At 42.8% G+C, this 25,268-nt stretch overlaps 2 protein-coding genes across 3 annotated transcripts; one reads left to right on the forward strand and one right to left on the reverse strand.

Moving 5' to 3' along the window:
- Nucleotides 1–3,523: 3,523 nt before the first annotated feature.
- vgll3 (vestigial-like family member 3) lies at nt 3,524–7,914 on the reverse strand. 2 transcript variants are annotated; one of them, XM_086124497.1, is made up of 5 exons: nt 7,482–7,541; nt 7,328–7,367; nt 5,609–5,951; nt 4,966–5,517; nt 3,524–4,893 (listed from the first exon to the last, which is right to left on the reverse strand). In XM_086124497.1, exons 3-5 carry the CDS (start codon nt 5,925–5,927, stop codon nt 4,853–4,855), a joined length of 912 nt encoding a protein of 303 aa, XP_085980623.1. In that variant the 5' UTR covers nt 5,928–5,951; nt 7,328–7,367; nt 7,482–7,541; the 3' UTR covers nt 3,524–4,852. The 2 variants fall into 2 exon arrangements, with proteins under 2 accessions (XP_085980623.1, XP_085980621.1); XM_086124495.1 differs by lacking the exon at nt 7,328–7,367 and having other exon boundaries at nt 7,482–7,914.
- Nucleotides 7,915–17,656: 9,742 nt separating this feature from the next.
- Nucleotides 17,657–25,256, forward strand: chmp2ba (charged multivesicular body protein 2Ba). Its single transcript, XM_086124206.1, has 6 exons — nt 17,657–17,851; nt 19,940–20,031; nt 22,187–22,381; nt 23,019–23,121; nt 23,416–23,522; nt 23,943–25,256. The coding sequence occupies exons 1-6, from the start codon at nt 17,818–17,820 to the stop codon at nt 24,063–24,065; spliced, it is 654 nt and encodes a 217-aa protein (XP_085980332.1). The 5' UTR covers nt 17,657–17,817; the 3' UTR covers nt 24,066–25,256.
- The last annotated feature ends 12 nt before the right edge of the window (nt 25,257–25,268 follow it).

Here is a 25,268-nt window from a genome sequence, read left to right on the forward strand (position 1 = left end):
GTCTAAACAAGAGGACAGGCCTTGCTCGAGCGGGCGGGCAGTGGAGACTGAGCAGGGGGGGGGTGGGGGGGGGGGGAAACAGGTGTTGGCTGCTAAATGTGCTTTGAGTGAGCAGAGGAATGACAGCTATGTACTGGCCTCTGCGGTTGCTGGAACATTACCCAGAGTGGAGCTGACAGCAATAACCTACTGAATGGAATGGGGTGCCCCCCCCCCCCCCCGCCCCCGATTGGAGAAGAATTGTTGGTTTTGTAAACACACAGTGAATGCAAGGACACAGATGAATATATTACTGTATTATGGAGTATGCGAACCTGAAAACTCTTATTTTCTAAACCAAGTCTGGGTTTTATATGCAGTCCGAGTTGTGATTCTGTGTCTCTACTCTGATTGCAAATATTTTTCATCTCTACTTGACTTGAGTAGGGGGGTGGGGGGTTCTGAGAGCTAATATATTTCCCATCCAAGGGCTCAGTTAAGAGAGCCGTTTGTTCTCTTGGTGGTGCCAAGCCAAAAACTGAAACTTTTGGCTTTCAAAAATCCTCTCTTGATTCTAACCCCCCCTCATACTGCTACGCTGTATTTTTTCCCCAGTTATTATCATTAGCGAATTTAGGATTCCTAGCAAGGGGCGTGGTGGCCAACGTTAATTTCGGAGAGATTCCCGAACGGCCGTTCCATTTCAGGACTTTATTTCTCTCATAGCAAAACATTTTGGGAGACAGACCCGTAGCAAAAAGACTCAATATCTTAACATCAATAATGCTTATCCGCAACGACACATGACAATGAGAAGTTGACAAGAGACAGGGCGCCAGTAAATCACACAGATAAGGGCCAGCTGGGAAGGAGCACACCAGGACAGATTTGCTGACAGAGGAAGGGGGCGGAGCAAATTCAGGGTATGAATTGCATACATCCTGGGTTCACATGTTAGCTCCTCCCACCGCAGATTCCATCGAGAGATGAGTGGGGAGAAATCCGATTTGGTTTCCTTGACGTCGTCATTTCAAGTCGGACTTTCTTTCGGAAAACAAATCCTAACGTGTTTAATGATAAAAGTATAGAAGGTAGCATCGATGAATTCACTCATACGCATCCATTCGATCAGAATCTGAATAAAAAGCCGTCTGGATTGTCCTGCACGGTGCTGTCTCCAATTTGGAGGACATGTTTATGTTTTAATTTCATCTGACATTGCGGTAGAGTGTGTGAGTTCTTGTTTGTTGATAAACAGTTGGAAAGGGGCAGCAATCAGTCTGTCTGAACTCAACAAGGATAGAAAGGCTCAGCAAAAAAACTGAAAAAATTGAGTACAATCTAATTATTTCCCCCCCCCCCCCCCCAATTCCTTCAAGCCAATACAATTAGGCGCGACTGAATTGAAACGTATCGGATACAACAGAAGCAATTCTTGTAAAAAGCAGATGAGGAAAAGACCCAGATGGGCTTTTCTTGTTGTATTTCCGCTGAAACATAATTTTGTAGGAACCAAGTATATTTCCTTGCATCTGTATTTGTTTGGTTATTTACCAAGTACATGCAGTAGTTCTTCCATATTCTCGTTTCTTTCTAGATGTATTTGTGTAATTTGTCATTCGAAATACTCCACATGGGGAATTCGAAGACGGAAATAACTAAAATGATTTTTTTTTTTGGACGGGTTGTTTTATTTAATTCTAAAACTCTAGTTGACGCGCCGCTAACTTACAATGTGACTTTTGGAGCATCCAGAATTGTCTTTGTCAACTTTGCTGTTCTTCCTGCAGTGGAAGTGCCTGGAGTGATTCTCCAAGGGTGCCGGCGGGACGTCCGTTAGCATGCTGATGCAGAAGCTGAATGCTAATGCTCATTAGGAGGTCTGCGAAAACAGACCATAGTTGTTGCTCCATCTTTCAAAACAAAAAAAAAAACGTTTTTTTTCTTCAAAACATTCCCTTCTATGTTGCGAATTGTTGACCACAGATTTGAATGTAGAACACAATCACTTCAAAAGCCTGCAGGGATAACACTGAGCCACTCATAATAAATAAATAGATTCATAAATTAATAAAGATATTTAAGAGACACATTTTCGGGGAATTTCAAGTTGACTACTTTCGCCGCAATCCGATCGGGCCGCAGTCCTTTTAGTTTACTGCACGAGCACGGCCAAGGAAAATCTTCGTTGCTGGTGTGGATCCAGCTAACAGTGCAGATCAATCGTTTCCACTTTTGTTTGTTTGGGGCTTGCAGTATGAATGTTTATTACCACAATAAGTCAAAAACTGCTCAAGAAATGTCAAATGGAAAAGCGGGGCCACTGGCAGTGCTCCGCAAAGTTGATTTTCATTACGATTTATTTGCATGAGATCTTAAAAGCCGAGGTAAACATAAGGCATTATGAATGCTGTAAGAACTTATGGATGTTTTTGTTTTTTACATTTCTACAATATATAACCCCAGTATGTGTTTTTTGGAGGGCAAAAACAAAACAATAACAGGATTTTCTCCGAATTTGTTGGTTGTTGACATAAATGGGCCGTGCAAAGCTTCCATGATGGATATACTTTAGGTTCTGATTTCCAAAAAAAAAAAAAAAAAAAAAGTACATCTTGCACAAACTAATTGCTTTACTCTTCAAAAGCAATTGCACAAACTGAACAAGCATCACATGTTGTTCTTTGTTAAGATGTAATTGGTTGAGCCCTGCCTATTTTCCTGTTCAGGGTCATGCCTCTCAGGAGTCGATTGTCAAGGTAGCTAAAAAAAAAAAAAATTGCTCGAATTGTAGCTACTTCTTTCAACATCTTTCTCTGCAGCGCTCCACTTGAGACTTCCTGCTTGATGCATAATGATTTGTTCCCGAACGACTGCTGGCTAATAAACAGAACCAGAGGGGAGAGTGGAATGTCTGTGCGCTACTACTGTTGATCATACCAACTGTCTGACCAGCTTATATACACAACGTGTTATTTAACTGAAGAAACTCTCCTTGGAATCTACACCAGGATCAACATGTTTCGTGTTCAGCTCATACGGGTTTCCAAAAAAATTTTGATTCTATTCATCCGATGCGTATTTCTGTATTCATCCTATTTTGAATACCATTACGGAAGAAACAAAGCGGCTAACTAATAGCATTGAATGTCTATGTCTGTTGTGTCCGGTCAACTTCCTGTCCAGACAAGACAATTGCATTCTTGCTGTTTTGTCGACCGTGTCTGTGTGTGTGTGTGATTTAAGGCGCATGTTTTTGTGAGCAGAGGCAAAAAAGAAAAAAAGAAACGGTTATGGTATCTTATAATAACTATTTGTGGAATGCGGTTTATTTCCTCTGGTACTGCTGGCAGCGAGTCATTTAAAGCTGCAAGCACTCCATTGGTCCTGGACGTTTTAGTTCGAGATATGCAAATATTTTATACTATGAAATCGGCATTCTCGCATATCAAATCTTGTTTTGGACTCGCTGTTTGATTTCGTGTTTGTTTTTCCACCCACAGAAACGACGCCCAGTTTTGTGGATGTAAATTGACGTAATCGATTGTGATTTCAAATGAACGTCCAATATTGCAAAGACACAAAAACGGCTTCTTTTGCAAATAGACGATCATAATTTATTATTTACAATAAAAACATACAGTATCAAAACGTACAACACGCAATCCTTTGAGGCAAAAATTCAAAGGTAGCATTAAGGGACAAGACGTCATCCAGCAAAAAAAAAAAAAAAAAAAAGCACACTTTGAGAGGCAAAACTGTGGGCATTTGGTATACGAGTCAATATTACTATAAAGTGATTTTGAAACTTTTAGAAATGCGTATTGGCCAAGGTCCCAAAAAAACAAACTGCAAGCAGACCATCTCCATGTAAACAGCAAAATGTACGAACTTGATGACAGGGTGGACATTGTTTTTGCCTCCTGGCAGCATTTTATGAGCACATGATGAACTTTGATTCAGCAAGCAAGCATGTTTAACCAATAGATTTCAGAGTTCCGAAAGGTATCTGTATCAATTGGTCATTCACTATGACAGAGTGGACACGTTAAGCTTGACAACATCCGACTGCAAACGCAATGTGATGATCAATGTGATCAAAATAGTTTCAATATTTAAAACCTGCAAGTATCCACTACTTCGGCCTCCAATGAAAAAAAAAGCAAAATGCTTCTGGTCATATCACCGAAAACTTCGGAGGGGGGTTCTTAAAGTGGCCCTTAGCCCATTTTGACAGGATGGACAACAATTTCAGGGGCACATGCAGAATGTTCAATACGGTTCTGAAAATGTTCTTTTTCTCTAATAACCTGCTGTGGACCGTGTTAAAATGTGGTTTCGTATCATTTAAACCACTAATTAGCTGAGCAGCGTGTGGGATATATTAAAGTCATGCATATCCACTAGGAAAAAAAAAAGAAAAAAAACCCCCAACACATTTTACAAAATTTATCCTTGTATTGTTTTTTGTGTACACGTTTGGCCGCTTCTTATCAGATTTCACAGTTTCATTATTCTGCTACATTGTCACGACGACGCATTGATTCTGTCGAGGACAAAAAGGTACTTATAGTGATATTGACCCATTCCAATCAGCAGTTCTTGAAACAGAACTGCTTCAACACTTGAAAATGAAACGTTTTTTTGTTGTTGTTTTTTTTTTGCAGATGAATCAGAGGAATCAAGAAGAAGAGAAGATGCACTCTTTTTCTGCTACATCACGTCACATCTCCATCCTAAATGATGTCGACAAGGCAGGAGCAGTAGTAGAAAGCGTCCATCCATATTGCACGTTGCAGTACTAGCTTTGCAGTCAACCGTTGACGGCGCCGCCGAGCGTAAGATGAGTCCTCCGCTCGTACGCGTCGGCATTTTAGAACCAAACCGATGACTTGGCTTTGGTCTGCTCGTGAGCTGCAGAGAGACAAGAAAACATTGTGATTCCGCCATTCCTCCGAGTCGAAACGTGCGATGCTTCGAATCTACCTGAATCGTACAACTCCAAGGATCCGTGGAGCGGCGAAGGGATCCAGGGTACAGATGAAGCCGTGACCGGGCTGCAGCTACCGGGGTCCATTTCTGTTTTTGCACTCTCGCTGTGTGGGGAACTTCCCGCGCTGGCCGCCGACTGGCTCTGGTTTCTCACACCGGGCAACAGAAGAGGACTGAACCTCGACTCCAGAGCTGCGCCGTGGCTTGGATATGAATGGAACACCGGTCGGTGGTGGTGATGCCGAGTATGGATGCGCGCATGGTGGTGAGGATGGTAGACGTCGTGAACGTTGGGGTAGCCACTTGCGCTCTGGGAGTTAAGACTGTAGGTCCAGCTGTCCGTGAGGCCAGCCAGCGGTTGGAGACCGGCCTGGGAGAGCATGTGACCGGCCCACAGGCTTCCATCGGCGTGGTTGAGGGAAATGGGACTTGGGGAGAATTCTGGGTGGACTGACACGGAGACGGAAGGGAGGCAGGTGGCCGAATGGGATGGATAGGTGCTGCTCCAAACTGGACTGTTCTGACCTTCCGGGAGAGACTCGCCATCTGAAGCAAAAAACATGAATCAAAGTCAAGCAATTCAAATGATCCAATGTCTTTTTAGAGCAACAGTTCTGATCCCATTGGCTCTGTTTACCTTTCCATGATCCGGCAGAGTTTGAGACAGTGGTCCGAGTCATCCGGCTCGGCTTTGTCTCCCGATCAAAGCCGGCGGACTGACTGAGGGCCCGAGAGAAATGTTCATCCACCACATCGCTGATGTCCCCTTGGAAGTAAGTGAACAATATACAACGGGAGTTTAAGTACTCCGCTCCTGCTGGTTGAGTTCCGTCTTTGACCTCCAAGTCCTGTAATGATACACATCCAGATTCGCTTCCGGGAGCCGGGCGAAGACACGGATCTCTGGATTGTATTCCTCGCCCTCCACCTTGCTGCTGGCCCGAGCAGTTGTGCATCTTACTGTGAGCACTCGGCTTCCTCTGGAAGGAGAAAGGAAACGGTGAGTATGGAATGAACAGAGCGGTCAATTAAAATACTGTATTTTTTTTTCTTCATATATATTCAATCTTGAAGCCGCTTTAGAACTGATTCGAGTCTTACGGCAACCAGGTTGTAGAGCAGAAGCCTCTGATGTCCTACTAGTTTGTGGGGGTTTTTCTTCCCACAAATCAATTCCATTGCTCTCTTCTCTTTTGATGCCATATGAAGCAATTTAAAGTGTTGAAAAAAGTTTTTGAATGCGCACCTGTCTGAAGAGCCTCCTCAATCACACCGTGAGAGCCGTGCTGCATTTTGTTGCCTCAAGATTGAAAATCTGATTTTTTTTTTCCAAGCAATTAAAAAAAGAAAATAGATAGATACATTTGAGTAAGCCTGTTTTGTGAAAAAAAAAATGGAGTCGGTCAACCACAAATTGCCAATTCATTTCCACCTATGAATTTATTGTATTGCTCCGAGTTTGGGTTGATGATGTAAGCTCAGTCGATTTTTTTTTTTTTGTTTTTGTTTTGGGTTTTTATTTGTTTATTTTTGGAAGAAGGACCTTTTTTTTTTCTATTCTGCGGCTCGTGCATGAGCACAGACTTAGAGGTGGACAGCTGGCGCTGGCGACGTGTCCGACCATTTTAATCAATGAGAATAAATTGGTGATTTGTCAGTGCATTGCCAAGTGACTGAAAACGACTTTGGGGTTGTACTGTGTTCATTTTGGAATGTTGGATGGCAATATAAGGTAAAACAACACCGGAAATGTTGGGGGGCGGGGGGGTTCCTGATAGGTCGCGATTTTAAAGATGTAAGGACTGCACCTGATAGCGACAATAAGAAAAGTGGTTCAGGCTCTACTTTGTACAAATATAAGAATAGGTCTTGTGAAAATAAACAAATGCAAAATGGCAAGGTGGGATTATTTCAGGAAATACACAAAACAGTCATCCAACATGAACCTGAATAATTGTAGCAAGCGACTTTGGTCACAGGCCTATATTAATGTTCATACACATGTTAATATAAAATCGTATAGATTTTTTTTCCATGTGAGAATCTCATCTGAGTTGTCCTCAAGATCTCCACCAAGGCAACCGAACCGTGTGTGTGTGTGTGTGTGTGTGTGTGTGTGTGTGTGTGTGTGATTGTTTTTGTTTCACTTCCTTGTTCAAGTGACTGACATCTCAACGTGCATTTTGGGCGGTTTGGTGACATTACAACCAAAATATGAAAAACTGAAAGTCCTCCCACTTTTTTTAAAAGACAAAATATTCCATCTTATACCATCTGAACCAAAGTTGTTCCTCGGATCCAGACATTGAAATTAAAACTGCCCCCCCCCCCATCCCCCTTCAACATGTTCGCTTACTTTTGGTCTGTGGATCTTTCTCGAACTTCATCATTTTGATCTATCAAGCAGAGTTCACATATTCATTCCTCAACCGATGAAGCGTTTCTTCAGCGTATGCTTGTCGAAACAACCAAAGGCGTCACTCCTGTATCGAAAGCGCTCTCAGTCTCACCTGTTGTTGCTGTTGTTGGTAATGGTGGTTGCAGTATGTGGACTTGTAGGCTTCTGCTGGGAGGAAGTGTGCTCCATAGCTTTGGCGGTACATCACATCCAGGCAGCTCATAGCGAGGGAGAGAGAGAAAGAGAGGGAGAGAGAACGAGAGACAGAAAGAGAGAGAGAGAGAGAGAGAGACTATCCCTGGATTCAGCTGACAGGGACTCGGGTGGGGGCTTCAGGTTGGTTGTGTCCCCTTAGTCTTCCGAGCCTCCATATATTGCCTAACACATACAATGGCCATGCCGTCCTGCTTGAATACTGACAAAGTGTTTCCAGCTGTGCACCACCCGGGGGCCACAAAGTAGAACAAAAACTTGTGACAATCCAGTCCAGTGGAAAAACTCCTGTTAAGATTTCGGGCCTCCTCTGATTGGCTGTTTGGTGAGTTTCTCTCTCTCTCTCTCTCTCTCTCTGTCTCTCGGGTTATGAGTAAGGAGTGAGAGAGGGCTGGAGCACATTGAGACACACCCATTTGGGAAGGGTCTTCTCTGGACACACTTGCCTTTGTACATATCAACTAAATACTTCAGTATCTGGCCCAAATAACATCATATTCTTTATACAACCCAGAACTCACATATTCTTTTGTGTCCCAACTTTTTTTCTCAATAGAATGTCAAGTAGTACAAACCCCCCCCCCCCCCCCGACACAAATCAGAATTAAGATGATAAATTGGATACATTTATAAAATATAGTAATACATCAGAATTACATTGATAAACTCATGTATGAATGAAATCCGTTATGAATATGAGGAAGTCGACATATAAATGTGCTAGAATGAGTATGTATATACAAACCGAAAGTTGTAAAAATAGATAAGTACAGCACACATAAGGGTAAAAGCATTTGTTGGTATGTAGACTTGTTCCTTTTCTTTTCTGTATTGAAAAATGATCAATTCATATATAACAAGGGGTAGGACTAGATACGTTTTTTACTTCTTTCTACTCCTTTGAACATATAAACGTGATGATGACTATTTTCTTTTCTTATATTTTACTTACCTTTACTTTTTACCAATTTATGACTGTATTGTATATTTGATATGTTCAAGAAACAAACAAGTCAAAAACTGCTTTGTCATTGTCCACAAGGTACACCTACGTAATAAATGAAAGACCAAGCGCAAACGTCTGTTTTCTGTTAACAAATACAGCAGATAAGAAAAATAGCTCTAGCTGAGGCGTTTATCATGGTGGTTAAATTGTACAGTGCCGCATAGCGGCGTCACATTGAGAGCTGTTTCTAATATTTAGCCCCTCGCAAGTTAACACGGCAATGAAAAATATGAGAGGCAAAGGCAAACAAGGCAAGGATTTTGAGTTTTTGTGGCTCGATTGATGCCGCTTGTCATTCTGATGATTCCACAGATTCTGGAAAAGTAGAGCGATGCCTTGTGTGGTCTGGCTTTGTGTGTTATGCAGGGACAGAAGAAAGAGTATGAGGGCATCTTGTGGAGAAAGTGTTGATGGCAGGTCGGGGAAATTTGGGACTGTATTTGGATTCTGGGTCTCGGTTTTTGTTTTCGGTCACTTTACAAGAGACGGATAAGGCTAAATATGATGCATTTCCTGGCAATGCCTGATTCTTGAACTGTGTCTGGTAATGTGTCAAATCTGTAAGAAAAAGACAACTGGCTGACAAAACTAAGCCGACGAGGTTTAAACAACGGAAATGACCAAAAGTGAAGCTTTACAGGTGGCAGCAACATGCTTTGCGGCCATGTTTCTTGAGCTGGAATGTGCTCCTGAGATAAGGTGAAAGGAATTCCGAACGGGTCGTAATAGCCGTCAGAGTAAATACAAACCCTTCAGGCTTTTGCTCGAAAAAAAAAAAAGGTCAGTGGAAGCCTACGAGAACATCTGAAATTTACTTGGGGTTAATCAGAGCCGCTTTAAATTGTGGCAGGCGTGATTCTCCTTGAAATGAGTTTGAACGTTATCGTTCATTTTGAACACAACCAAATCCCATTCAGAAGAGCACGTTTGTGAATCCACATCATCTCACTTGTTGCACGGGTTATCGATACCGAAACGAAAACGTTTGGAAATGATTTATCTTGCTCTCATTTTTTTTCCTAATACATCACACAATGGCCTCTGAAAATCAACTATGTACTTGTTCTATACGGTCGGACAAATAAACAAGAATCACCCCAAAAAAATAAAAATCTGATCATTAACCTGCTTCAATGAAGCAAGCTTTTTAACAAGACGCACACACATATACACACACACACACGTACTGTTTACTCCCGTTTACTCTTCATCACTGCACTGATGTACCCAGCGAGACATAAATAAGACAGCAAGGTGATTTATTATTATTCCCTGGATCGTCCCAGCTCGCTGTCATCGAGATCCAGTTGTTGGGACTGATGAGACCTGGGGGCTGGGGGGGGGGGGGGGGGGGGGCTGGGGTGGGGTGGATGGAGCCCAGACAAATGGTTAGCGCTTCCATCACTTTCAGCCATCTTTCTTTCACTTTGATCTCACACCGGGAGTGCAAATGATTCAGTTCGCGTCTCCTGTTGTGATTGGATGCCACTGAAATAGGGTCATCAATTTAGGACGATTGTGAAGACTCGATGAATAGTTGATGATGATCGCGTGAGTTCAATTTGGCTCTGCTGAAAAGCAGTTTTATCCTCGCGATGTATTCCAACATTCTTCAGCTCGCTCTAATTCCAACATTCTAACGCTCTGTCTTTCACTATACTTTCCCCGGTGTGGGAAGTGGGGCAGTAGAGCACTCCAAGTGCCTTCAGGGACACACGCTTGTGTATCGCATCGGGCGGGCGCTTTTGCACACTTGAGAGTTATACATTCCAGCGCAGATAAGACATGAATTTCTTGTGTCAGACACATGACCTTGGGGGTTTTCCACCAAACATCTGGAGCCGCTCCTGCCTCCTCTCTTAATGAGGCACTGTGATGATTATTAGGGGAGGGTGGAGGGGGGCCTGGGGAGGAAGAGAAGGAAAGGGACAGAAATTACTCTGAAGTTTTGCAATAGTTTGCTTTTTTTTCTCTCTCTCTAATCCTATAAGCCTTAAAGGAATAGCAGAAGAGCCTTCTGTGCTTTAGATCTAAAGACATTTTTACGATGCCAGACTCGTTCTGCTGTGATGATGTTTCGAGTCTGTCGATGTCCTTGAAGCGGTGGCTCACAACAAAGCTGCTCAAAATGTCTGGCGATACTGACTGGAGAAAGTGTAATGTGGAGATGCAAAAAAAAAAATAAAATAAAATATTGCGGTTAATTAAGATGTTTAATTAAAAATCTATCCCGCCGTCCGCATGAAGCAGGTGTGAGATGATGCTGACTGCCGCTTATGACGAGTCACATTAAGCAGAATGCAGCATCAGGAATACATAATCGCTATCATTCTTCCCCTTGAGATAATCAACGGAAACACAAACCTGCCGAAGCTCTTTCCGAGCAGTTTTATGATGAGGAAACCGACACGTGGCGAAGAGGAAGAGGGAAGAAGGTCGACTATATTACGCATCGACTGGACATAACATTAGGCACACATTTCAATGAAAGCAATACAATATATTTACTACTTATGTGTTAAAATTAGGGGTGTGCTTCACACCAATAATTACGTAATACGGAAATACCTCAATAGGTACATGGACTGTGTGCCCTGTGATTGGATGGCACCCAGTTCAGGGTGTGTCCTGCCTACTGCTGGGCGGCTGCGATAGGCTCTTGTATGCCCGCGAATCCTCGTCTCGGCTCAATGTTGTCCCGCAATTCAAATTAGTCTACGTCTTATTGAAGACTCTAAATTGTCCATTTGAGGAAAAAGAATGTGCTTACGAACGGCTGTTTGTGTATTGACCGGCGACCAATCCAGGGTGTACCCACCCGATTGGCCAAAGTCATTTGAGATGGGCTCCTACAGCATCACAACTCTAATGAGGATAAATGCTGCAGAAAATGCATGGATAGTGTTCTTGCTGGCTTGTGGATAAGTTTTGCAGATACGCGCGCACACACACACACACACACATACACAAATACACGTCTATTGCATTTCCCAGTCCATGGTGCGTCGTTGTGTCAGTGGCTTTTAATCCCACGTGATGCCCACATTGCAATTCCGAAGGCGTTCTAACGGGATAAACACCACCATTTGTGTCGAATTTACGACAACTTGAGTGCTCATTTTTGAAATCAGTGCGAGACACCAAATAACTCATTAGTCTATTTTGCAATGTGGTACCAGTTTAATGAGAAACATAGACTCTTTTGTACATTAATGGAAAGTGAGCTGCAAACGGGCGGGGGTGGGGGGGACCCAACAAAATAATCCAAGGTCTTTTTTTTTTTTTTTTGTACAATAAAAGCATCAAGCTTCCCTCTTTTCATTATCTCAGTCTTGAACGTTCACTTGTAATTGTTCTTGTCGTGAATAGCAATCACCTGAATGGTAATGAGAGTTTTGATTGCAATGGCAAAGAAGGGCTTCTTTTCGACAGCGGGGTCCTTGTTTGTGTGAAAACACACCCCCTTAAAAGGATATCTCTTAATAAAGTGACCAAAGGATTTTCGATATTCCCTTCTGAGTCTCAACACGGACCTGACTTGAAAAGCACATAATTACTCAGTCCACCCTCCAGTTTTAACGCTCATTCTGCATGTGTGAAGATAATGGAGCTGCCCTGGCCGCTGGCTAAGAGTTAATGAGATGATGAAGACTCAAATGCGGGGGTCATTTTGACTGAGGGGGAATCCATCCAATGACCGATACGACTCCGTGTTGAAGGGTTAAATGCTACTTTGACATGCGTTAAGCATGTCGTCTAAAACTCTTGCAGCGCATTCGGAAAAAAACAAAATAGCAACGAATTTGGAGCAAAATATTTCTGGGTCTCGCGGATATGCGTAAAATTGAAGCACAGAAGTCGCTCTCCGTCCAATTTACTGCGCACAAAACTCACCCCCGCAGAGGTAAAAGCAAATTAACCAAGAAGAAATCTAATCATGATATTCGACGACACTACTCCAGTGTGTTTTCCCCTGAACTAATCGGGAAATTATTTAGAGTCATAAATGCAGCGGGCTGTCGTCTGCTTGACTTATCTGTCCAAAAATATTAAATGCCAAAGACGCACGAGCGATTAAAATTGCTAGTGTGGCGCTGCGATAACTTGCACAATTCTCAACAAAAAGTGCCTTTGGTGTCAGAATTATTCAGTCATCATTAAGATCATTAAAACATTGACACATATACCAGCCCGATGATAAGTCTCTAAAAATGTAAAGGTTTACTTTTTATGATATAGGTTTTCCATATGTTTTGTGCTGTACTGATCCGTTCACTACAATGTGTATGATATGTGGTTAAATCATACCAAAAAAAAAAATGTGTGTGGTTTTATTGTCCACAAGTCATTTTTCATTTTAATCATGGATATTCTATTGTCATCATCAGATACGGTAGAAGCTTTTGAATCATGTCAACCAACAAAGGCTGAAAAGCACACATGGACAAGACGTGAGTGGCTGGAGGCATCCGATTGGTAGACGCAAGGACCGGGGGCTTATGAGAACAGGGAGAAACGAAAACCAAAAACAAGTAGGCATGAAAAAAGGAAACAAAACCAAAATCTAGTCAAAACAAAGTGAACAAAAGCACACGTTTTTAGTGTGGGTGGAATGTGAAAGTCAGAACGGCAATTTGAAGTTATATTGACTCAACTCCAACAATTTACAACATCGCACAAATCGCTAACAAACTACGCCAGTGGCAAATGTGATCCGACTTGAGTAGGAAAATATTTACTCCGTGTAGTTTTTTGGGCCACCTCCACTATTTTGGTGCAGACTGATAGAGGACACAAATTTGACTAATGATATTTCCAATGTAATGTATCAACACCCTCAAACTACTTCCTAAACCTTCACCTTCAATTACAGAGTGAATAACTTGTCCTCCGTTACCCTTCCAGTCATAATGACTTCAATTCCCTGATGGTGATGGTGCGTCTGAGTCGGACTCTTGCTGGGACCAGCAGCCGACATCTTGTGGTCACAGCCTGGCTTCCGAATGAAGACCGGTTGGCCGCACGCGCTTATAGCCCGTAGGAAAAGGTGCTTTAATGCGTGTCGGGTCTATCCGCCCACAGATTGGCCTCCTTGGGCAAAATGGATCTGTGGATAAAAGGCAACATCATTGGAGCATGTGTGTGACATCCAAAATTGGCGCCGGCAGCAAGTTGGCGCAATAACACGCGGCGGTGCGACCTTACTTGCCCAAGTGCAAACCTGCGCATGCTGAATATTTCCGGGCAGGAGTTTGGGAGGTGGGGGGGGGGGGGGGGGGGCTGGAGTTGCAAGTGATGATGAGCAAGCACTACGGGGGGCCGGGGTGGATGGTGGGGGGTAATCTCTCCCTACCCATAATTCCCTGATGCTGTTTTGTACCCGTGAGCGTGGCGGGAGTCATCCCACGGGTCGACACAAGTAGTGGATTCGCTCAGTCGATTTATTGGCGCATCGCTGCCCTCCCCCGTTGCCCGTCAAACGTCTCCTCGTTGATTTCCGCGTCGCTCCTCTTGGCCGCCCGCTGTCTTCCAGATGTCCTCAGCCCCAAATTGCAATCCGAGTTGCGGTTCTTGTTTCAATCCGTGTTCTTCAATTAGCCCTCCCTCTCGATGTGACACCCCCCCCCCCTCCCCGCCCCCACCTCTCCAAACACACACACATTCATCTGATCCCCACCTCATTCTATTACCTCCGTCTGAGTACCATTGTGGAATCCATCCATCAGACAGCAGCATTGCTTTACAAAATCCCCCAGCCTCCCATCACAGCCCCATGTCGCGCCGCGTTTGCATACGGACATATTTCAGGACTTGTTACATGGCAGGAGCACTGGAATGTTTGAAGAAACAGACATATATGATGTGTAATTATCATTTGGGATTTGTGGACAGCACAGAGAGCGTATATTGTTGAAAATTCTATTGCATGACAACAAATGAAAGGAAGGCTTTGTTGTTTTGAGGTAGAGGAAACAAATACACCCGTTGGTTCCAGCATTAGGTACAGTTAAATGAGATCAGATGATGCATTTCGCAGATTTTCTTATTATTGGTTGGATTAGGTTATCATTTAATTAGCCACATTAACGGCGTATTAAGAATCCAGATTGATGAAACTTTGTTGCGGTGTGGCACGAATACAGTAACATGACAATAGCTATTATATAGCGAACTCTATCCGGATTATCTGTACAGAGGAAGGGGGGGAAACCCCAGTTCTCAGCCTACAGCAACGTCACAGACATCAAGTAAGGGAATTTGAGCGAATTGTTCAATAATACCTTAAAGCTTAATAGCTTGGTGCGCTTTATGGCCGCAACTCCCGTGGATTGTTGCGAGTTCTCATTTCACACATGAAAAGTCTCTCCACCGTGTGTGTTGTTTGCGTGTCCCCCCCCCCCCCCCACTCCATACGCTCTGTGTGTGGGGCTTTTTAACATTACGTATCACCCTAGGCTAAATGTTACACATAGGAGAAGAAGTGGAGGAAGAAAGCGATGCCAGATAAGAGTTAATTGAGGCAAATTGGGAATTAAGCTATTTCACTGATAAAAGAGAATAAAACAGATGAAAGTGCCTCTTTGTTTTTCAGTGAAAGTGCTTCTTCGCAGTGCCTTAACGGCAACCGGTTTTCATTTTCAAATACAATGGAACCTCCAAAGTTGAACATGTTGGTTCCATCATACCGGTTGACTTCCAAGTTGATCTAATTTTAAAGATTGTAATTTCCCCATTGCGGGACAAATAAAGGATATCTTATCTTATCTTATCTTATCTTAATTTCCAAACTACTGATCCATTACATTTCATTTTTACATATGAGTCTTTGTTTATTTGTCCAAAGCTCAAACAGTTGTGAATCTTAATTCACTGTACAGGCAATGCTTAAAGGAAGATTTTAACAAATATAAAGAGAAATTAACCATTGTATAAGGTAAACGTCAAACTACTCAACCGTTGATGACGCCAAACAGACATGCTAGAAGGATGGAACCGGAAAATGTTTGCTATAAATGATCATACTCGTACATCTTGGGCTTTTGCGTTTGTCTTGTCGGTATGTGTTGTTCAACAAATGTATTTGCGTTCTGGATCGAATACATATCGGTTCATTTTCATTCCTCCATTTCATGCAATTGAACCATCGTCTTTTCAGGTACACGCTATATATCTGCTTGGTAAATCCGAATTGGCTACGTAATTCATATTCGACAATCGTGCAATCATTATATTTGCTCATAAAGTACAAAGCAGCCAGATGCTTTCATGTGAAGACAGTAAATTGCATTCATAGTTCTGTGGTTATCATTACCTCTTTGACATAAGTGACAGAAATACAAAAAGCTTTTGCGTTGACCCCAAAAATACGTTTTGAATAAACAGACCGAGCGACTTTTCCACTAGCCACGTTGCAGAGAAGCGGCACGGTTTGTATACCTGAAGGAGTCCTAAATGCTCTGGGCCAGATTCATCACCGCGGAGGCCCTATGATGATGAGCCCATTTAGTGCGGGGGTCCCCGTAGTCCTCCAGTGATTAGTGGCAAACATCTTCCCTAATAACCTTAACAAGAACAACGCCTCAGGAAGACATGCCACTGCACACACACATCCTCAGAGATAGAAGAGCCGTGGGCTAGCCATCCTCCCCACACTCTTCCTTCACAAAGTCACCCCTCTCTCCTTCTCTCCTCTCCTCCAGCCATAACTGGGCATCTCCCACCATTTCTGCCACCCACCGCACCAACGCCAGCGCACACATGCACTAAATTGGGTTGGTTATGGTTCATGAGTCCCACCTCGCCACATAAAGTTGCCCTCAGCATCAATATGAAATAAGACAATATGAATACACAATAGAAGGGGAGGGGAACCCACCCCCCACCCCCCATCCCTTGGGAGGATGAGTTATGGAATGAAATTGAGAAAACAGGCTGTGAAGAGTTGTGGGGCATTTTTGTTGTTTGTTTGTTTGCTTATGGGGTTGTTGTTGTTTTTTGTTGTTGTTGCCGTTTGTTCGAGATCACCGGCTTTTGTCTTTCCTAATGCATCATTTCGAAGAGAACTAAAAGAAAAAAATGAACGACAAAGGTAAATTTACCCAGTCAAGCACCATTGTATACAAAGGAAGAAGGCCAAGTATACTTTTAGGTTACCTCCATTCCCCTCCATGTCAGAGAGCTTTATGGGCTAAGGTCCCAGGGAGAAAATATAGTGTGTCCAGGACAGATGAAAGCCACAGAAAGAAGAAACAGATCTTAAATTTCAAGTCTTAGATTAGCACCCTAGGCTCGCGGAATGAGATACCAGAGATTTTCTTTGTGCTTACAAAAGGACAGCTGTATGCCTTGAGATTTTTTGTCTGGATCTTGATGATGGATTCAGTTGGAATTAGGTTTCGCTGTGCTTGATGGCAATTAGCTCTCCTCTCCTGATGGTACCAATCTGTAAATAGAATGAAGCACACGCCTGGTGCAGGACACCTACAACAAGTGTAATGCTGTAATAAAAGCATTACATTTGTGACAATGATAATAAAAAGTGCGTATTATTATCTTTGCAAAGGCAGATACAGTATATTATAAATGTCAAGTATTGAGCTTGTTCATAAATAGATTAAGCTCTTTTTTTGTTTGTTTCTTTCTTTCATCAATTGAGTGTACATTCAATATTGTTTTAAAAATTGGGTTAAGTGATAAAGAGTTGTCACTCTAGTCGATACACTTTGTTCTTTCAATCCAAAACGAAATATACATTATAATCCTTTCTGTAATGTTGGTGATGCCTTCACGACCTGTTCTACTTCGGGCAATAAGAGAAATCATAACTTCACACAGATTTTTGACATCGACATCCTTCTGCTGCAGCTATTGTGCTATAGCTGTGCTCAAAATTAAACGACATTTTTGTTTCTCGAAGAAAGGAAAACAACGGGTTCCTCGTCTATTTTTAATCAATTCGGCGTGCTATTAACAAAAATAATTTGACATGTTTTACGAGTGTACACGAAGGCAGCATTGGGAGCGTTTCAATGACGTCAAACAGAGCGGTCGAGCCAGTCAGCTGAGGGAGGTACAACCCGACACCAGGAAGACACTGACGCTGCTAAACTAACATACCGGCTGGTCGATCGCTCCATCAAACACGGCGCTTAGTTACGCCCGTAGTTTGTTTTAGTGTATCTGTACAACCTTCGTATTTTATACAAAAGTCTATTTCGAAAGCAAAACGATGGCTTCACTTTTCAAGAAGAAGACCGTCGACGGTAAGTTTGTTTAGTGTGACAAGCTAAGCTAAGTTGTGTTTTGAGCGAGACGAGACGAGACGGTATCTGTGTTGGCGCTCCATACCTCAAAGTTCGCCTTCGACTTGAACCCGTTTGACTTGTTTTAGATTTTTCCCATGACTCACTGGACCCATTGTTAACTCTCAACATTGTGTCAATAATTTCCATTACATTTACAATTTAAAAGATGGTCTTCGGCTGCCGAGAAAATACTGACAAATGGCGTTAAAAATGTACTATTGGACATACATGATGGTTGTATCATCTTTATCACGATAGTTGTTCTCCCTTTTAAATAGAGCACCGGTTGGTTAACATGATCATTTTCGCTTAAACATTTTCCTTGAAGGTACATTAAATGCTAACTATAGTTTGGGATTGGTTACTATCTATCGATCGATCGATCAATCACAATGTATAGTATAATTTCTGTGTCTATCACCACGTACAGTATCATCTCTCTGACTGTTGGGACGACTGCTGTTGTAATGAACCGACATTAATTTTAGTCCGTACAATAATGGGGAAAAATAATAATGTAGTTGATTATAGATAGCGTTGTCAAATTTCGGAGTGGTCTTTCAATCTGGAAAGTATTTTCCTCAGGCTGATAATCAAGCATGACAAGGTCAAGAGCCAGCCCCGATCAAACTGAATTAATAATTCAATCCATAGTTAATTGTGATTATATAGAGTGCAAGAGGAGGATGTCAGAACAAATGACATCTTAAATCTTATCCCGCACTGCACCACAAACCATTTTCCCTAAAAGAAAACAAAACAAAAACCATTATTAGTTCATGTCAAGGCAAGTGTCTTTCCAGGATCTACCTCCTCTTCCTAACATTGTCATCCTAGTTTCATCAGTACCGAGGGTCCATATTTGGTTCTTACCATCACCTGGGTGTAACCAAGCCAATATCAGATCATCTGAGCTTCCTCTTGGGCAAAATTCACCAAATGTCCTTATTTGCTCCTGTCTCGTCGCATCAATTTTAGCCTCGGGTTGAAAATGGTTTCGGGTTTTTAGGTGATAGGAAAATGGAGGTTTGGGGCGGGGGGTTGATTACTTATATTTGTAGGACGATATCCCTCCCACTTGAAGACGTACTTGCTGCGTCACCGTGTACGTATTCACGTTTCGCTCTCGCAAATGGTCCAACTCGACGTGACGTGGATCCACCGAGTTCATAGGAACTTGATGCTCCATAGAACAGAATTCCCGTCAGTTCTGGAAGTCTCCCTTCCCCATCCGAGGTGTCACCATCACCCCAACTTTTTTTTTCTCACACATGAATTCCGACAGTGAGTGAATCGGACTGTACACTTGGCTACAACTACTCTGTTCTGGTATCAGAATTTATTCAATATATTCCTTTTTTTTTTTTTTTTAATACTTTGTCTGAACTATTACAAAGCTTGTCGATGTCTCTGCTCTGTTGATCATCCTACATTTTCAATTATTCCCCAATGACTTAAGGGCCAAAGAGAAAGTCACAAAATTAACTTTTGGTCATTTTGTCGACTGCTATTGAAAACGTATGTCCATGAAAATGCATTATTATTTTTAGGCATGTGAATACATTTACTTTTCATTTATGGACTGGGTTCTTTTTGCTGGATTGTATTTTCTGGCTTTTTATTTGTATTGTATTATTTCATGTTATTGTTTTTTTTTTTTTAAAGAATTAAAAAAAAATTAATCATTTATTCTCAAGATCAGGTCTAGACTTTACTTATATTTGTACAGAGGTTTTAAGTGTGCATTAGGTCACACCACTGGCCTGCTTACACAAATCTTGTGTGGCTTTATGGTCAGGCATTATCTCACATGATGCCACTTACCGTGGGAGGTGGAGAGCTGACTCAGTCGCGATGCAAGCTTGTCTGTGGAGTGTCGCTGTTCCGTGGGAATGTATCGCCGGACACACTTTTTAGGAACGCCCAATAAAAGGGATGGATGCACCAATAGAATGTCTTTAGCTGCATAAATTGTGATAACCATAAATTGTGATAACCTATAACCGAGCATTTTTGACAAGTCTTTTCTTTCTGTCTGTCGTTAAGACGTCATCAAGGAACAGTCGAGGGAGTTACGCGGCACCCAGCGACAGATCACAAGAGACAGACTGACCCTGGAAAGGCAAGAGAAGCAATTGGTGAGACCCGAACACACAACAACAACGGGAGACACATTCTGCACATATTTCTACATATTGCATCAAATCCTACCACGACCCCTTTATAAACACAGAGAGGCAGAGCGATGCCGCTTCCACTTGCTACGACGGGGGATTGTGTCAGTCGGACTAATGGGTCTCAATTAATAGACATGATGGATCTGCTGCGGCGGCTTTGCTGCGGGCAAAACATGCAACCATTCCTCTTTATCGCATGTCCACATCCACATTCAGGACACATCCACGAGAAAGGCTGTTTGCACAAAAGCACACAGTGTTTCCTTCTCGCTGCCGGATGAAAGAAACAAGACATGTCCTCTCGCCTTTATTGTATTAAGTAAATATCATACGGGACATAATTACCTCCCCCAAGGTGGGGGGGGGGCAAGGTTTTAATTTCACATTTGCACTAATTAGTTGAGGTTTTCCAACCTCCGTTTGCATGTTATGAACTGAGGAAACTTAGCACTAAGAGGGGGGGAAATGACCTACATTTGCAGTTAGTTTAGCCCCGAGTACTTGCACACGCTTGCACTTTCTCCAGCAAAAAAAAAAAAAAAAAAAAAAGCACAAATTGCAAAATACAGGTGCAGCTCACGAAATTAGAATATTGTGGAAAACTTTCTGAAGTGAAATTCACAAAGTGCATTCTATATGTGAAACACTTCATGATTTTATTTTCAAACATTTTAATGATTTATAGTCTACAGCTTCCAAAAGTCCAAACTGAACCATCAGAAGAAATTAAAACGAGACATCAAAATGATTTTATATGTAGAAATTAGGTAAGAATTGGTCTTGTGAAAAATCTCAATGTTATTTATTACACATGACAATTTGACATTTTAGTACAGATCTTAGCTAGTTGACAAAAGTGCTTTGTTTTTGCGGGCCAAATAAATCGACCCGGCGGGCCAGATTTGGCCCCCGGGCCTTGAATTTGACACACATGTCTTTAACAAAGAGCGTAACTACCGGGTCTCTTTTTTTAAACCTTTGAAAAGTAGGGATGGGTGAGTATCGATTCCGGGTCTCGGTATCGAGATGACACGGCCTTATTTCAAGGTATCGGGTCCTCTTGAGTGATTCCAATATCAGCCAAAAAGCCAAATAAAGAAATCAATCAAACAATCTGACGTCCAGTCAGTCTTCCTTGCGAGCGCTTGGTGCTACGCTGCAGCAATTCGACGCATCGGTGAATCGAATTAAGAATTATCTTGTGTTCATTGAAATGTTTATATCGTGATTGCTGGTGGTATCGGTACTTGGTATCGACCGCATTTTCAAGCGTTCGGTCACATTGATGAATAGCAATCCGTTTGTGATCTTACACGTTTTGAGCCCAGTGTTGCTATGCCTTCGGCTTCATTGAAACGACCGCCGCAGCAACACGTTTTCCAGCTGTTGTTCAGGCATCTGTCTGGCTTTAAGGCTCACAGTTGTTGGCTACGCGTCACAAAAACCTCCATTTGCCATGCCCGCTTCAGGAACAGTTGTGTCCTTTGTTACTGACGACTTCCCCTTCTGCCTCTCTTTTCTGACCTACTCCTCTCTCCAAATTGTATTGTACTCGTTTTAAGTTCTCACAGCAGGTGTGACACTAATGCACGCCTTGCTCTGGTGTCTGTTGCGCCGGAGTTTCACCCATGAATAATTAATGATTTCCGATAAAGATGCTTGCAGCACACGCGCATGAAATAAACACGTCTGCTCAAAGGCCTGGCCAGCTTCCTCTAACCGGGAGCTTCACTATCGTCTCTTGGGAAGCGTAGGCACACGCTCGCGCCCACAACCAGGATGCCTGAGGGCATTCGAGTAGATTCTGATGTTTACCAAAGCTTAAAAAGCCGTGCATTTGCGTGCCACTGAATGCGGCCTCAGCCAGACGGGCTGCGGTTCTAATGTCTATATTTACACACGCGGAGATTCCCTTGGGAGCTTTGTCGGTATGTTTGTTGGTTTATCAATACTTGTTTTTATTTGTGCGATATGCGTTTCTGATGTAAAAGACTCGAGGCAAGTATCGATTCGCTTGGACTAGAAATGCATGATTATCACCACTGAAGACGACCGGCAAGATTTTGCACTCGAATTCTCCCGGAAAGTGACCTGCAATATTGATTCTCTTCTCCAGGAAGCGGAGATCAAGAAAATGGCCAAGAGTGGTAACCGGGAGGCGTGTAAGATCCTTGCCAAGCAGTTGGTGCAGCTGAGGAAGCAGAAGAACCGCACGTACGCCGTCAGCTCCAAAGTTACCTCCATGAATACTCAGACCAAGCTCATGAACTCCCAAATGAAGATGGCCGGCGCCATGTCTTCCACAGCAAAGGTATTCTCCTTAACATGCCCCCCCCCCCATGGTGCATTTTGGCACCGGTGAGACTAACCGTCCTGTCAATCAAAGGCCTTTAATCCTATCATGATGAAAGTCAAAAGAAATCAAAGTTTAGCTGCGTGACCATTGCATAATTTCCGAACTCGTTTCGGTATCCATATTTTTGCGTGCCGTTAAAGTGTGAAGCGCGATCTCAGCTTTGCTCATGAGATGCGCGGTGAACAAAAAGCCCACAAGCCATCCACGCATTTCAGAGTCACACCGCCATAAACACGCAGGTCAGCTCGAATGAATCCCCGAATTAATGAGGCCTAATCACGAGTGCCTGCATTCAATTGTTGAGTGTCTGCGTCATTCAGCTGAAGTGAATAGTTAGGCACCGTCTACGAGCGCTTGCTTTGTGGCATGACATAACAAGAGAGGAATTTATCCTGAATGCCTGTCGCATGAGATGACGCTGCGCCAAAGGAGATTCTCCGTTTCTTTTCCTGATCATTGACAAAGTCTTGTTTTATAATCTACATCACATTGATATATTCATATGAGGATATAATGCAAACATTTAGCTTGTCTTAGGAACAGGAACCCCGAGAGCCCTCAACTCAAATTGTGTTCCCAATCATACCTGCAGACAATGCAAGCAGTGAACAAAAAGATGGATCCGCAGAAGACGATGAAAACCATGCAGGATTTCCAGAAGGAAAATATGAAGATGGGCATGACAGAGGAAATGAGTAAGGAGACACACACACACACACACACACACACACACACACTCGCAAGCATGGCGAGAGCACATATAACACAGGAAGCCTACCACGCTGCCAACTACAGCAAAAATGTCTCGATCAAAATCAGTATTTTTCACTCTCGAAAGAACAAACTGGGGGTAAAAATCCTTGTCTCAGTCCTTAACTCATTCAGTACCAGCCAATTCTGGACCAAGTCTGAAAAGACGTTTAAATACGTCTTTGGGAGTGAATGAGTTAAAGGAGTTGTCCCCCCCCACCCCTCCCTTCTTTTTTTAGTAAACGATACCTTGGATGACTTCTTGGATGAATCTGGAGATGAAGAGGAATCTCAGGACATTGTCAACCAAGTTCTGGATGAAATTGGTATCGAGATCTCCGGAAAGGTGAGGAGGTCCAAATGAGAGCGTATCTTAGTGGCTGTCCAACGTAGAACGTAGATAGCGCAAAATAATTTGAGGTAATTTTACTCCTTGTAATAATGCTCCTGAATGAGCTTTGAGCTCTGCTGATGGCTTTCAGCGGCGTGAGCACAATAAGGTACCACAAGGTGGAGCTGAGCTCTCAGCTGCTCAATGCCAGGCCGGCCATCTGCTATGCGTTTTGTAAGTTATTACAGCTCCCTTCCCATCGTTGTACAATGAGCAGCAGCACAGCTGCACACCAAGTCTCCGAAGCTGCCTCGAAATTGGCTATTAGATAAGAAATCATGTTCTGGATCTTGTCATATATTGTACCCGCCGGACAAAAAAAAAATCTGCCAGTAAGCTTGTTTTCATTTTTACCGTCTCCATTTGTGTGCGCAGATGATCAAAGCTCCGTCTGCAGGAAAGAACGTCCCCGGCGCCGCCGCCGCCGCCTCGTCCAAAAAAGCCGGCATATCTGACGATGAAATCGAAAGGCAGCTCCGCTCCCTCGGCGTGGACTAACATCTTCGGATGCATCCGCCGTTCTCTTTTCATATGGCGACCGACGTACCGACTTGGTCACAGGTTAAATGGTCTCACACACACACACACATACACACACACACACACACACACACACACACACACACACACACACACACACACACACACACACACACACTCAGGGTCAATGACATCCATTGACAAACATATGACTGTCTTGTCGATTGGCCTTGTTCTACTCAAATATTTATTATGAAATTAGTGAGGCGAGAGCTGAGAGGTGGCCGAACGGTGCATCCTCGACTCGAAAAACCTGGTGGCTCCCCTGCACTCTTGCTTACGTTGCCACTCGTTCTCTTCAGAAGGGCTCTCATGCATATGCAAATCATCTACTACCTTTGCCGAAACTCGCCGCTGTACTGGATCATGAAACGCATTCTTCTTAGCTTCTAACAAGTTTTATTTTGGGTGTAAAATCTACATAATCAATGAGCGAAGCCTCATAAGTTGAAACCTCAGCTTCACGTCTAAGTAATAAGAGATTCAACTGTGTACAGATTTTTTTTTTTCAATGCTGACTACTGTTACAAGCCAATTCATATCAATGTTAGTCGTTCCATTCTGAGTAAGTAGTCGACGGGTTCGGGGTGGGTTCTTGGTTAGTCTTTATCTTCTTGTATAAATCAAGGGAGTTGCTCAGTGATTGCAGGATGGCACCTGTCCTTGCAGTCCCTCTTCTCTTCAGCTGCTGTGCAGTTATGGATGTTTTTTTTTTCGTTTGTTTGTTTTTGTTTTCCTTGACAAGCTGCCTCTTGTCCCAGACGCACACGCAAACACTGCAAAGAGATTGTCACTGTGATGCAAGAGATGTTCATCCTCAATAGATTAAGCTCATTCTGCTTCTTTATTCCCATCATGGGGTGACTCAGACACCCTTGTCTTCTGTCTTTAAGATGTTTTGGCGTTGTTAAATTTCCTGTGGCATGTATCACACATGCACAACAAGCTAGTTTAATCATCCAGTCATACACTTGTAAACATCTTTTGAGAAGATTCATTGAGCAAAAACATCTTTGACAATTTGATTGCTCGGGAAGTTCTGTTTTATTTTGCGTGTGTGTGCGTGTGTGCGTGCGCGCACGTGTTTCCTTTAAATACTGGACTGTGTAAATGGGATTTTATAAATAATAAAAAAATCTTCTGGTACAAGTTTTTGATGGT

The sequence above is a fragment of the Hippocampus guttulatus genome, chromosome 11 (assembly GCF_054856545.1).
Source record: "Hippocampus guttulatus isolate MCC_2025c chromosome 11, RoL_Hgut_1.0, whole genome shotgun sequence".
Classification (NCBI taxonomy): domain Eukaryota; kingdom Metazoa; phylum Chordata; class Actinopteri; order Syngnathiformes; family Syngnathidae; genus Hippocampus; species Hippocampus guttulatus.